The sequence below is a fragment of the Oncorhynchus gorbuscha genome, linkage group LG05 (genome assembly GCF_021184085.1).
Source record: "Oncorhynchus gorbuscha isolate QuinsamMale2020 ecotype Even-year linkage group LG05, OgorEven_v1.0, whole genome shotgun sequence".
NCBI lineage: Eukaryota > Metazoa > Chordata > Actinopteri > Salmoniformes > Salmonidae > Oncorhynchus > Oncorhynchus gorbuscha.
In genome coordinates, this window is record NC_060177.1 from 33,432,606 (window position 1) to 33,446,494 (window position 13,889).

General features: G+C 39.7%; 2 protein-coding genes across 4 annotated transcripts in view; one reads left to right on the forward strand and one right to left on the reverse strand.

Annotated features, from left to right (window-relative positions):
* The window catches only part of LOC124035859 (T-cell immunomodulatory protein-like), a 114,358-nt gene extending 107,602 nt beyond the window's left edge, over positions 1–6,756 (reverse strand). The window contains exons 1-6 of one of the 2 annotated variants that reach the window (XM_046349656.1): positions 6,360–6,756; positions 5,859–5,943; positions 5,508–5,647; positions 5,315–5,367; positions 5,073–5,150; positions 4,767–4,861 (exon numbers count right to left, since the gene is read on the reverse strand). In XM_046349656.1, the coding sequence (XP_046205612.1) occupies positions 4,767–4,861; positions 5,073–5,150; positions 5,315–5,367; positions 5,508–5,609 (328 nt within the window). In that variant the 5' untranslated portion in view covers positions 5,610–5,647; positions 5,859–5,943; positions 6,360–6,756. The remainder of the gene's footprint in view (positions 1–4,766; positions 4,862–5,072; positions 5,151–5,314; positions 5,368–5,507; positions 5,648–5,858; positions 5,944–6,359) is intronic. The other variant, XM_046349657.1, reaches the window with a different exon arrangement.
* A 27-nt stretch (positions 6,757–6,783) lies between these two features.
* The window catches only part of phkb (phosphorylase kinase, beta), a 61,581-nt gene continuing 54,475 nt past the window's right edge, over positions 6,784–13,889 (forward strand). The window contains exons 1-3 of one of the 2 annotated variants that reach the window (XM_046349655.1): positions 6,784–6,905; positions 8,406–8,509; positions 10,568–10,654. In XM_046349655.1, the coding sequence (XP_046205611.1) occupies positions 8,455–8,509; positions 10,568–10,654 (142 nt within the window). In that variant the 5' untranslated portion in view covers positions 6,784–6,905; positions 8,406–8,454. The remainder of the gene's footprint in view (positions 6,906–8,405; positions 8,510–10,567; positions 10,655–13,889) is intronic. The other variant, XM_046349654.1, reaches the window with a different exon arrangement.

Here is a 13,889-nt window from a genome sequence, read left to right on the forward strand (position 1 = left end):
AAACAGCAATTGTTTCAAACATATCCTGCCATGTCACTGATGGGTTGTGAAAGTGTTGTTTGATGAAGGCATTGTCTGTATAGTTTTTTGGGCCTTTTCCCCCAGCATTGTCCCAGCTATATCCACAGCAGCAGGAAGAATGAAGTACTCCACAATAGTATGAGGCTTGCCTGTCCTAGCCACTCGGTAGCTCACCATATCAGACGCTTCTAGCCCCTTCTTATTAGTGTTATCTGTCACTTTTATACATGTCTTACTACTCGAAGATCATCTTAATTCTCGCTCAAAAGACTCATGTGGCTTCTTCTCCAAATTGGCATGTTTTCTTTCTAAATCTCTGCACAAGAGTGAAGGTTTCATCAAGTTGTGAGATAGTACTTTTGTACATATAAACACATTGTGGCTGAGGAAAAGCACTTCTCCCAATATAACCATTTATCAATTTTCGAGCAAACGGAATGAGCAGCAGCTATGTTTGGCTACATATGGACCATTGGTGGAATACCCACGGGAGAGTAACGGTTAATGTGATTGGATGTTAATTATTTGACTAGGCTATCTGTATTTGACATTGTGTTATTTCGCTGAACACTAGATGGTGTGATTTTATTTTTGGCAGTGAAACGAGGCTACTCAGGCGAGGAAAAAACCTCAACCAAATGTATAGCCCCGCTGGAAAATATAAATGGACTGTTTGAAATTGTGGGGGAAAAAAGGAATTATTATTATTTATTTTTTATTTAAAAAATAAATGTGAATCACGTTTTTATTTGGCGTACCCCAGTTTAGGAATACCTGCCCCATAAGATGCACAGAAGAGACTGTATTGGCGAATCGACGACAGTCGGTATAGTAAGTGGAAAATCATGTTAGATCGTTTTTTTTGTGTTGAACATTTTAAGTGGACTTCTTAAAGCTGCATACTGGACCCTATTCCAACTAAACTGAAAGAGCTGCTTCTTGTGCTTGGCCCTCCTATGTTGAACATAATAAATGGCTCTCTATCCACCGGATGTGTACCAAACTCACTAAAAGTGGCAGTAATAAAGCCTCTCTTGAAAAAGCCAAACCTTGACCCAGAAAATATAAAAAACTATCGGCCAAAATCTCATATGATTGAGTGTAGTCTGGCCCAGGAGTGTGAAGGTGAATGGAAAGGCTCTGGAAAATGAACCACCCTTGCTGTCTCTGCCTGGCCGGTTCCCCTCTTTCCACTGGGATTCTCTGCCTCTAACGCTATCACAGGGGCTGAGTCACTGGCTTACTAGGGCTCTTTCATACCGTCCCTAGGAGGGGTGCGTCACTTGAGTGGGTTGAGTCACTGATGTGATCTTGCTGTCTGGGTTGGCGCCCCCCCTTGGGTTGTGCCGTGTCGGAGATCTTTGTGGGCTATACTCGGCCTTGTCTCAGGATGGTAAGTTGGTGCTTGAAGATATCCCTCTAGTGGTGTGGGGTCTGTGCTTTGGCAAAGTGGGTGGGGTTATATCCTTCCTGTTTGGCCCTGTCCGGGGGTGTCATCAGATGGGGCCACAGTGTCTAGTGACCCCTCCTGTCTCAGCCTCCAGTATTTATGCTGCAGTAGTTTGTGTGTCGGTGGGCTAGGGTCAGTTTGTTATATCTGGAGTACTTCTCCTGTCCTATTCGGTGTCCTGTGTGAATTGAAGTATGCTCTCTCTCTCTAATTCTCTCTTTCTCTCTCTCGGAGGACCTGAGCCCTAGGACCATGCCTCAGGACTACCTGCCATGATGACTCCTTGCTGTCCCCAGTCCACCTGGCCGTGCTGCTGCTCCAGTTTCAACTGTTCTGCCTGTGATTATTATTATTTGACCATGCTGGTCATTTATGAAAATTTGAACATCTTGGCCATGTTCTGTTATAATCTCCACCTGGCACAGCCAGAAGAGGACTGGCCACCCCACATAGCCTGGTTCCTCTCTAGGTTTCTTCTTAGATTTTGGCCTTTCTAGGGAGTTTTTCCTAGCCACCGTACTTCTACACCTGCATTGCTTGCTGTTTGGGGTTTTTAGGCTGGGTTTCTGTACAGCACTTTGAGATATCAGCTGATGTACGAAGGGCTATATAAATACATTTGATTTGACCTCATATGGTTTGGACCACCACTTGCTATCTAGGTGGCCTGGTCAGCAGCATCACAGAGAGGTATTTTATTATCATGCACCCTATTCAGGGATGATCAGAGGAGGGTCAACCCCGTGTTGCGACTCCAATTTTAGTTGTGTTTAAAGCTGTAAACATACACGGCCGAGGTGCATCCAGTGACCCTCTACCCACGACTCCTTTTAAGAGATCTGAAATTGCTTCCTGTTCAATGTCAAGGCCTCATTTAAGGTGTAAATTGGACTGCCGAGCAGCCCCTGTCCCCCTCTACAGTATATCATATGACCAGTCTGTATCATGTCTCACCTCTCTCTTCCACTCCTCCTCATCTCCTATCTGATATATGTTCGGTTAGTTTATTAAGATGAGCAGCTTGTGATTACTACAGATGGTTAAGTATCCCTGTAAAAATGCTCCTAAATGGCTAATTCTGACACACTTGAGTGGTTCTACTGCTACCAAGATCACCGAGTCAGCACTGACACAATAGATAGATGCACAACGAGCAATAGATGCTTAACGTGACAATGAGCTCTAATAAGCCTCTAGCATCACATAACAACCTTGAGGGATTTTTACATGCAATTTTATTTTGCTCTGTTTTATCTTACTACAGTGTGGAGGTTCCCTGGAGTCGGTATCAGTTTCAGATCTCGATAATGGTTTTGCTATGCCGGGGAATCGGAATGCGAGAACTCATTAGAAAAAGGTGGTAATTGCCAAATAATTATAAATGTCATTATGCACAAAGACACCAAACCGATACTATCATATGGCTTGTCGCTAGGCAACGTGGCTTTGCAACGCTCCCTGCAGTATCCAATTAGGAATCATTTTTTCGGTTCGAGAGAAGTTGATTGTTGGTGTAATGTAAGGGAAATAGATTTGCCTCATCAAGGTTACTGGACTGGGACTTCATAAAGGGATTCACTCATTGCAGAACTGGACGATTTTAAAAAGGCATATTTAGATGTTTGGCCTGTTTTGAATCACTGTGTCACATTTTGCATGTTAGAAGCATTGTTTTTATTTTAATTTTATTTTATGTATACAGAATCATTTCTGGTTTTGTCGTGGAATATTCTAAGCAAGTGAGAGAGACTTTGTCATTTCTTCTAACAATCATATGTCGCCTCAGGCTCACCGAAAGGTTGCTGGATCGAATCCCTGGGCTGACAAGGTGTTTATGGAATGCAGTCTTTAACTCAATTGTCAGCTCAAACTGTCTCTAGTGATTATATGCCCAGATTAACTGCAGGGAGCTAGAGTGGTGACCATCCCTTTAAAAAAAATAAAAAAAACACTGCATTAGTAGAATAGAAATGTCTTACTATTTGTTAAGTATTAATTGTTACCTATTAATATCAAACAAATACATATTTCTTCTCTCACTATTTCCATAATATTGATTAGGTTACCAAATGTTTGCGAAGTGTTTGGCATTGGCCTACCTGTTTTTAAAGATCTATTGTAGGCCTACGTGAAGCATTTATAACATATGCTGTAAATTAACATGATATAATAACCACATAGATTTTATACAGATAGTGCAATCATGAAAGGATGTAATTAGTCGATATCTCATAATGGTATTGTACCGACTCTTCCTTAATATGGGATTTGATTTCCTGGGAGAAAAAAAATCAAAAACTAGTCTAAGTGACAGGTTTGTCAGATGGAATTTTGTGGAAAAAGATAAATCCAGTAAAACAAGAAGAAAATGGGAATTCCTCTCTCTCTTAGTCAACTTAAATTGTTTAACTATATTATATTTTAATCCAATTGTTTGGAGCATAAGACACTCTTAGGAGAAAGTAGAAAAAAAGGGATAATTGCCTTGACAGATCATCTACCCAGCTGTCTCATGAAACTTGTGGAGTAGGCCATCAGGCCGGGACGATACCAGTACCGCGATACTCATTAGTGTCGTGGCAAGGAAAGAAAACACATACCGGATTTAACTTATTTAGGAAAACAGCCCTAATGTTGGAAACAAACATTATGTTGTCATCCAGAGTAATTTTTTTTCTTCCTTCCAAGCTATAGCACACAATGTTTGGAGTGCTTCGAGTTTGGTCTGCTTCGTGTTTTCATTTTTGCGATGGAAAAGAATATTGTGATACCGGCCCTAGTATGCCAACATTCTCTCCAAGGGTTGAATACCACAAGGTAACCCACATACTTATCCCAATACAGACGGGAAATCTTTACCAAGTTACTACATCATATCAATTCAAAAAGGTATGAAGAGAAGAGGATGGGCTGCCATGAACAGACTCAAAGACCAAAGACCCTGCTTTGTATACAGTATGTGAAATGCTGATTTTGACCATTTATACAAGCATCTACTTACCAAGCTCCAGAAGAGTGCCCAATTACGCATAATGAACTCACTAGTCTTGACTCTAATGCTAAAGAGACTGATCACACAGCCATTAGATTGCCATGCACCACTGTCCATATGTTTCATTGTAGAAAGTGAGTCTATAGACTCCAATCTTGCACACCAGCACTACACACACCATGTAAAACAATCTAATCTGGTATGGTTCCAAATTAGCTTCCATCCAGCCTGTCTGTAATACCAGATTACTGAGTCTGGCAATGCAAGATTCCAATAACCCATTTAGGATATTTGTCTACTCACCGGCGGTGAAATCTTTATTTAGGTCGATGAAAGCATTGGAATGAAGAATACGTATCTTGACAGGTGAACTAAGAGCTGCCTGCCACACTGCGTTCCTGTGAGGAAAGAACACAACACAACATGATTCATGTGCTCAGCAGACATTCTGAAAAAACACAGAACAACAAAGGTACTATTTTTAACACTACATACATCTACAATATTTCAATTGCAATTGAGTTGTCAAGACATGGAGAATAATGTAAAATAAAACAATGTCTATGGGGACTGCAAAGCATTGAGTCACTTTTCGAATCTCCACCTTACCTTCCAGTAAGATAGCAGACTTCAGTGGAGAAATCAGCAGAAACCCCAAAGATGTCTGGAATCATGTCCCCATTGAAGCTGCGTAAGATAATTTCATTTATAAAACCGTCAAAACTCCCAACTCATGAGCAAGATCATAGGACTAAGTTTAGGAAAACAATATTGCTTACATGGAAACTCATCATAGAAAACAACTCCTACAGGTGATTTGTAAAATAAAAAAATGTTCATGCATGACTTACTCCATTATCAGAGGTTGGTCCACAAATGTCTTTATTAAGGTCAACTTGTTCATCTGCAAAACCAGATAAGCGATGTTAATCAGTTAGCTATTTAATAACAGTGAACAGAAGTCATTTTTCTGACTGTATTAGAGTACATTATTTCTTTGTATTCCATAAGCCTGAATCTAGGCCTAATAAAGCAACAATTTACCCAGGGTTTGGTTGTTTCCCCAGAATACAACAACCATTGTGTCCGAGGTGGCCTTGGTCTTGAGCTGAACTGTAAGAAGCACATCCATCTGAGAATCTCCATCGTAGTCTCCGGGAACAACACCGGTTATGATACAATTGCTGAGAGAGGAAAGATGTTTACAGAGTGCCAGCTGTTGACATAACCCAGTAAAGAATAGCATAAGGCTTTTCTCAGTGACAGCTAAAATCATCTTGTGTCAATCTACCCTGACCCACAGAGTTTGACTGGACAATGTGGAATTATTGATGCTTCAAGGTGAGAAGTGATGTGTGCACTAGTACAATTGAGAGAATAAGATCAGAAACTTACACAGGCAAATCCTTTTTAGTGATATGTACTTTTGGCTTGAAGTATGGGGCTTTCAGATCAGCCAAGAATATCACCAACTCAGATTCTGAAAGTTCAATGAAATATGCAATAAAAAACAATGCACACAATACTCAATTTCAAAGTCACCACAGCAGTCACAAAACCATATCAACAATGCAGTGACTAATTCACTGAAATGCATTCATTGGTGAGAGATCTAGACCCATGTTATGCTTTTGTTTCAATCTAGTTACTAGGCTACTGTGTCTTGTAATGTAGGTAATGCATTGAACACCAAACAGCTTTTCAAAGCAGAGAAAATAGATTTCTACGTCATCACTGTTTTCATTGCTCTGCTAGATTAACGAGCATCTTTGGAACACATGCACAGCAAATGTCAATAATTCAAACATCCTCATCTAGTATCTAGCTAAAGTTTATATTATTCACTAGCGAAATGTATCCTATTGAAAAGCCAGCTAGCTAACGTTAGCTACTCACGTTCTCTGATGATGAAAATATCTGTCTGTTTATCCGAGTTGAAATCACCAAAAGCAGCCACAGTGCCATGATTTTCAGACCCGAACAAGTCAGTTGTTACATCTTGAAGAGCAGATGCTCCATACTTCCCTGCAAAATACACAGTAAATGTAAAAATATTGATAAACAATATCCACATCCTCATAGTTCAATTCAAACACAAACTGGAATATTGCAGTGCGTGTTCGGTTTACGGCAGATGGTGAATTGACGGCAAGCAATGCCTTAAACCTAAACGAGTGGGGTTTGACATTTGTGAAAGAAAAAAATCTAGCCTTATTTAGTCGTATGTATAAAGTTAAAGAACATAATTGGCACAAGCGGTAGAAAGACTCTTGACATGTTCATTAAAGGGGTGGTGTGACGTCACACCTTCAGCGCTTCCCAGTTTACTGCAGTGTCGCAACGTACTGTCACTTGGTAAACACAGAGAACCAACCAACATGTCAAGCTTGGGAGATGTCGGCAGGAAACTCCTGGAAATCAAAGCCAGGCAAAAGCGTTCAGGTTTGACAGTGTGTTATTGTAACATGAATTTGTGTTGTATTTCTGCAAACCTCTGAATGTCCTGAGTGAAAAACAAACGAAACAGATTAACGTTATATCAGTTCCTTGCCTGCTATAGCCGCTATAGCGGGCTTGCATGAGCATGAAAGGTCAAGCTTATAAGTTTGCAGCTACTGAAGCTATTTTAGGAACTTCACATCAGGTGTTGCTTCTACCCTTGTCGTTTGTGTTAGGCTACATAAAACAGCAATGTTATCATACTGAACGAGAATGAATGTACATGTAGGCCAAAGGAGGCTGGTGGGAGGAGCAATAGGAGGACGGGCTCATTGTCATGGCTGGAATAAATTAAACAGAGTCAAACGTGGTTTATATGTGGTTAACTCAATTTGAATACCATTCCAGCCATTACAGTGAGCCTCATATACTCATACTGTGGGGAGAACAAGTATTTGATAAATTAATGAATTACTTAAAAATCATACAATGTGATTTTCTGGATTTTTGTTTTAGATTCAGTCTCTCACAGTTGAAGTGTACCTATGATAAAAATTACAGACCTTTACATGCTTTGTAAGTAGGAAACACTGCTGATTTAGCAGGTTATCAAATACCTGTTCTCCCCACTGTAGCTCCTCCCACCGGCCTCCCCTGATGTAGGCTATGTTCATCAGGCTAACTGCCATTACACTTGCCAACATGGCAACCTGTTCACATAGACAGTGCAGGGGTAGGAAACTAGATTCAGCTGCGACCTGTTTTTTTTGTCGGTGTGAATCATCTGGAGTCCGAAAGAGATTATATTGGAAAATTAATCATTTCATACCTTGATTATATTGAGACACGATCAAATATGGCGGGTAGCCTAGCAGTTAAGAGCATTGGGCCAGTAACCGAAAGGCCGCTGGTTTGAATCCCCGAGCAGACTGGGTGAAAAATCTGTTAATGTGCCCTTGAGCAAGAGGGGTGGGAGGTGTAATCACTCGCGGGCTTTGCCTATGTCCATGTTTTCAATCTGAAGTCATAAAGCTCGTATACTGATTTTGATTATGATCAATGGTTAATCAAGCTTTCTGTCAATTAAAGGCCTCATGCAATAGTTGCTTATTTAAGAAATACTTTATCATCATAATAGTTTTAATTTGTTAAGTATCACTCATAATAAAACATGATAGTTTGACGAATGAATGCCTGAAAATATGTATACACATTTATTAACTTTTTGGGGATAGCACAACAGCAGACTGTATTTGAAAACAGACACATTCAGACATTAGGCTAATTCAAACTGTCATAACTCATCTTAACTATCATATGCCAACATACAAATAATTTCCAAGTAGGCTAATCTTTTGATGATCATTGTAGGCTACATGGCATATTAATGTGTTGTCATTTGTCTGTTTTGTAGCCACCCAATATTAACTTGCTCTGTGATTTCTGATTGATTTTGTTTTTCTTCTTAATCCGCTCTACTAACCCTCCTGTGAATTGCTGTAGATTTGTAATTTAGCTCAGAGACGATTGCCCTTTACCTCACCTTTTGAAAATGGCCTGTTCGGAATGTGAGATTTCCAAAGCTCCTCGGAAACTTAAAAGATATGGTAAGTAGTGAATTAAGCTTATGTAACTATTCTCCAGGTCGTTGATGTAAATGGGAATGTGTTCTCAATCAACTTAACTGGCAAAATATTTTTTTATTTCTTTTGAGGTAGGTAAGCACACCCAAACCCAAAGCCTTTCCAATTTGGTTGAACTACATTTTGATTCAATCGAGTGTAATTCTTGTATATCATTATATGAGAAAATTCTCAGGATGACACCACTCCAAATGATACATTTCAATGAATAATCATGCCAGCCAGATTTTTGTATTACTATACCACCCTAGTATCTTATGTCAGTTTCAGTGGAGGCTGCTGAGGGGAGGATGGCCAGCAGCATACCACCCTGCATCCCACTGCTGGCTTGCTTTTGAAGCTAAGCAGGGTTGGTTCTGATCAGACCCTGGATGGGAGAACAGATGCTGCTGGAAGTGGTGTTGGAGGGCCAGTAGTAGGCACCCTTTCCTCTGGTAAAAAAAAGTCCCAATGCCCCAGGTCAATGATTGCCCTGTGTAGGGTGCCATCTTTCTGATGGGATGTTGAACAGGTGTGCTGACTCTCTGTGGTCACTAAAAGATCCAATGGCACTTATCGCAAGAGTAGGGGTGATAACCTAATCATCCCCAGCTTACAATTGGCTCATTTATCCCTCCCTGTAACTATTCTCCAGGTCGTTGCTGTAAATGAGTGAACTTACCTGGTAAAATAAAATAAAATAAAACGGACCGAATGGCATCAAACACATGGAAACTTTTCCGCATCAGGATTTATCACCCGCCTGTCCTCCCAAATTAAGGTACCACCAACTTCTTGTGTTCAGTTCTCTTCAGGTGAATGGTATGATATGCTGAATATGCTGTGATACACTATTATTAATGCTGTTTACGTGGCTTGGTCAGGATGCTATACCAATATACCCGTCGTGGATATAGGCTGCTACGTTCAATTCATGGGATATTTTGTGAGGTAAAATATGGTATACACTACTGTATCTAAAAATGATCCAAGTTGTTATAATTCACTTTTTTTGCTGCAACTATGATTCACAGTCTCTCCCTAGGGTTTCCACCAAAGATAGTACAACCATTATAATTATACTGTTTAATGGAAATAGAAAATTATACAAACCAGTATACAGTACTAAACCTAGTATGAACAAATATTGAACTCTCTCAGTGAAATTAATCACACAATATTTCCAAGCAACCACATACTTCAATCCGTGTTTCTATTCAGTAGAAATTAAATAAAACCTTTCATTTGCATATTAGCCTCGCACTGCCTTTGCAGAGTCATCTTGAAAAGCGATGGCTTTGTCCCTGCCACTTAAAAGCTGATGGAAATTATGGTAATTTGACTGGAAATTTTGATTTTTTTTTTCAGTACCTGAGGTATTGACCCAAAGATTGATCCCATTAAAATGTAAATCACTCCAAAGTAAAAATGTGTCTGAAATAGTAGTCCAACAGATGGGGTTCCCCTGAAATTCACTTTGCTCTGAAGAAATGATGGCAAGTTCCATTATATTTTAAATTTGTGCTCAGCGTAGGAAATCACACTTCATGCTGGAGATTTGTTTTGGTATTTGCAGTGACTAAATGTGAGTTGGAAATGGGGCCTTGTCGTGATTGCATGCGTCAATGCATTGTGGTTTTTGTGTGACCTGTTCATTGAATTCTTACGGAATTCACAAAAAATATGGCTGATACTGAATTATTTTGACCATGTGTTTATGATGATGTTCTTCAGTCCCTTGTGTAGCTAAAGTCTTCATTAACAGCATTATCTAAAAAAAACATTCTGTAAAATATGTTTAGCATTTAGGTCTAAATACATTTGCTTCTGAAGATTTAAGATAGAATTGCTGATAACTAGAAACCTTTTGTAGCATCAGTCTTACAGCCAACTACTCCCCAAGTGTTCACGGGGGTCTTTCTATGACAGAGAGTGTGGGAAAGTACCACAGAGGCGCCTGAGACATGAAAAAATGAACTCCAATTGAGCTCTGGCTCAGCAATTAATGTTCTGTAAATAATTGTGTTTTGTATCTCTCCTCAGGCTCCATCTATGAACCTCTCAAGCTCTCCATTCTCCACCGGGAGGATGAGCCACTATGGGAGAGACTTGACCGTTACTACAATGCAGGTAAGCACTGTGATTATGTTTATAGTACTTAGTTTTCAAAATCCTTGTTTTGAAGATCTCCTCAAAGTTAAGGCCCTTTCAAGTTTATTTTTCTACTTGTAGGTGGTGTAGCTTTAAAGTATTTGTGTTTGAAATATGGATTGAATTTTGTATGTTACTCTTAGGTTTGTTAAAATAGAGCCTTAACACACTGGTAAATCTAAGTGTAGGCAGTAGTGCTTTTGGTTCAGTGGTGTGTCAGAAATATTTTCTCTATTTTCACTGTCACAATTATTAAGGCCTAAAAAGATAACTAAGAATTCTAATTAAAATGAGAAACAAAACAAAGAAACAACTTGTTTTAAATAGGCTATGTCACACTTACAGGCAAGATAAGTTGTCTCTGTGGGCATAGAATATTAAAACAATGCAGAATATGGAGGGTTTTACACACATCTATAAATCCAAAGCGGGACCTGCATGGCTAAAATATTGTAGGCCTGCCTACAATGCATAGATAAAAAGTCCTTTATCGACAGTCGTGACTACTTCACAATTGCATTGGGCACACAAAAAAAAGCCTTCATTGAGAGGGAGGTTATGCTTGGTTTTTAATCAAATAATATTAAATGTAATAACATATTTGTTTTTTATGTTTCTAAATACGAAGTATACAGGCGACCAAAAGCACAATAGGCTACTCTTGTTCCATGGGCAGTGTGCGTCACGGCTGGATCGGCTGCGTTTCCACTGTCAAAATTCATACGGCTAAAAACAGCTTTTGATTGGTCTTAGATATCCCTATCAGCGCTGCCTGAAATAAGCACTTTGGATCATGTTTTTAAGGACACACCTCAAATATTTCCACCATGCCCATCTGAGCGTATGCAAGCTGATATTTAAGACATAAATTGACGAACCTGGCATTGGGGCTGGAAAATGCCAGTGCGCCAATTTTTACATGACGAAATTTCAAACTTCGTTTGACACTAGCGCTGCCTTAACACCATAGAGCCATGCAATTGTCACAGGTTACCGTACCATTGGCAGACATGTCACACCCCATTGGTCAGTTGTGATTATGACAGGGGGGCATGGATACAGCCTGGTGACTTATTTCATGGCTTTCTTTCTTTAATGGCACATCTACCACATTGTGGAAACAGAGGAAGTGTATTGCATTACGTAGTCATTTTATGAAGGATATTGTGATATGTGCTTTGCTGTGACCTGGGGCTGTGGTCCAAATGCAATATCTATGTTCAAGACAAATTACTTTTCAAGGGCAATACAGCTTCTATTATATTATATGTTGTGAGCCTATTTGAAGAGAGAAGAAACAAATGTTTGTTCTACTGAAGACGGGCAACAAAGATACTTCAATGAGTTCTCAAATATATTCCCCATGTTCTTGGGGAGCATAGTTTATCAATATGGTTTCATGTTTGAAAATCCCATGGGTTGTATTATGTTTGTATCCCCCTCCCATAGGCTAGTATAAGACAAAGAGAGAGCGTACTTGTGAAATATTGACAAAAAAAAGTTTCCCAGAAGTGAGGGTTATTTGAGGATGAAATGAGGATGCTACAGGAAAAACAGCCAAGTGAAAGACCCTAGGGGAGCAACTGGTCCTTCATCTGAAACCAGTGTGAACTCATGGTGACAGACATCCCCAAAGAGAACAACCTATCAGTGTTTCTCACCACCTGAGCTCCCCGGGTGAAAATGAATCACTCTCATTACTCCATGAATTTTGCGTTCATTGTTACCACTGTAGCTTTTATATATTTGGTGCATGTTTTGTTCTTCACAGTAAACAAATGCAATTTTAGCTATTGAAATAATGTGCCAGCACACTTTTTGTGATGTAGGCTATATTATAGTAATATTTGACACAGTGCTTTTCCCATGCCTTTTTCTGCTCCGTCAGATTGGTCGAAATTCTGAAAGCTTTAGATTGCCCTTGGTGAGTGATTTTGTTCTACTAGCAATGTACGAAAGCGTACTGTGACAGTAACATGCATCAATCCCCCTGTTGCTCTCTCGGAAACGTTCTCCGTGAGATGACAATATGTTGAAATGTTCTTGCTTAATTTTGTGGTCGGTACGCAGCAATTTAAGCAGGGAGCAAAGCAGCAGTTGTTATCACCAATGCACGTGGGATGAATTCCCCCCCCCTTTTTTAACTTCATGGGTAAATGACGACTCAGATCTTTCTCTATCTACTAAAAAATAGTGCAGTTGTAAAGCCAGTGGCATTACATGCGCTTATGATTCAGTGTGGACCAATTCTCTCTCATTTCTGAGCAAACGACATTAGGGATATCACTGTCCCTCATAGTTTGTCTTATTTTTCTCCTGTGCAGGCCTCAGGTTTCTTATTTATGTGGTAATGTGGCCACACTCCAGTGCCTCTTTATTTTATTCTCCCACTTGATTATAGTGGAGGCGCAGGGCTGCTATCTGACTGGCTCGGGGAGATTTAAGAAATGGTAGAGTAAGTTTGATGTTTTGTTGTGGAGGTCTCTTAGCTCTCATTTGTTCTTCTTTTCTTTTTCTTTTCTTTCTTTCTTTTTCTTTCTTTCTTTCTTTCTTTCTTTCTTTCTTTCTTTCTTTCTTTCTTTCTTTCTTTCTTTCTTTCTTTCTTTCTTTCTTTCTTTCTTTCTTTCTTTCTTTCTTTCTTTCTTTCTTTCTTTCTTTCTTTCTACTAACTATCTGGGAGCAGAGGAATGGCCCATTCTAAGACATAGACTGTGTCTAAAGCGTTAGCTGTTGATTTAGTGGGACATTAGGTCGGTGGATGATTTGAGGCTGAGCACCTCCAACCTCAACCTTTATTTGCGTCTACAGTGCTGTTGTGTCTTTTGGAGTTAGAGAATAATAACATATTCTAACCGTGGTTTTGATTCAGAGGAGTCTTATTAAGGTGCCATTTTTCCTCTTTGATGTGCCTCAAATACATTATATTGCCGTTAATAACATATGAATCCTAGTCAGAAGAAGCACTGTACTTTTTTGAATGTGTTTTTTCCCCGAGCAGCCTCTGGGGTCAAAGTAATTGTCACTTCCGAGTTACTGAAGGGAGTTTATTAATATTCTGCTTAATTCCCTCCACCTCTTTATCCTGGCAATGCTGACTTTGTCTCTTTGAATTGACCCGGACTCCCTGTAACCAAACGATCTCGCAGAATGGATGTCCCCCTTCATTTGCTCTGGCATAACGTGGTGATGAAAAATGAAGTACCCTGTTCGGACA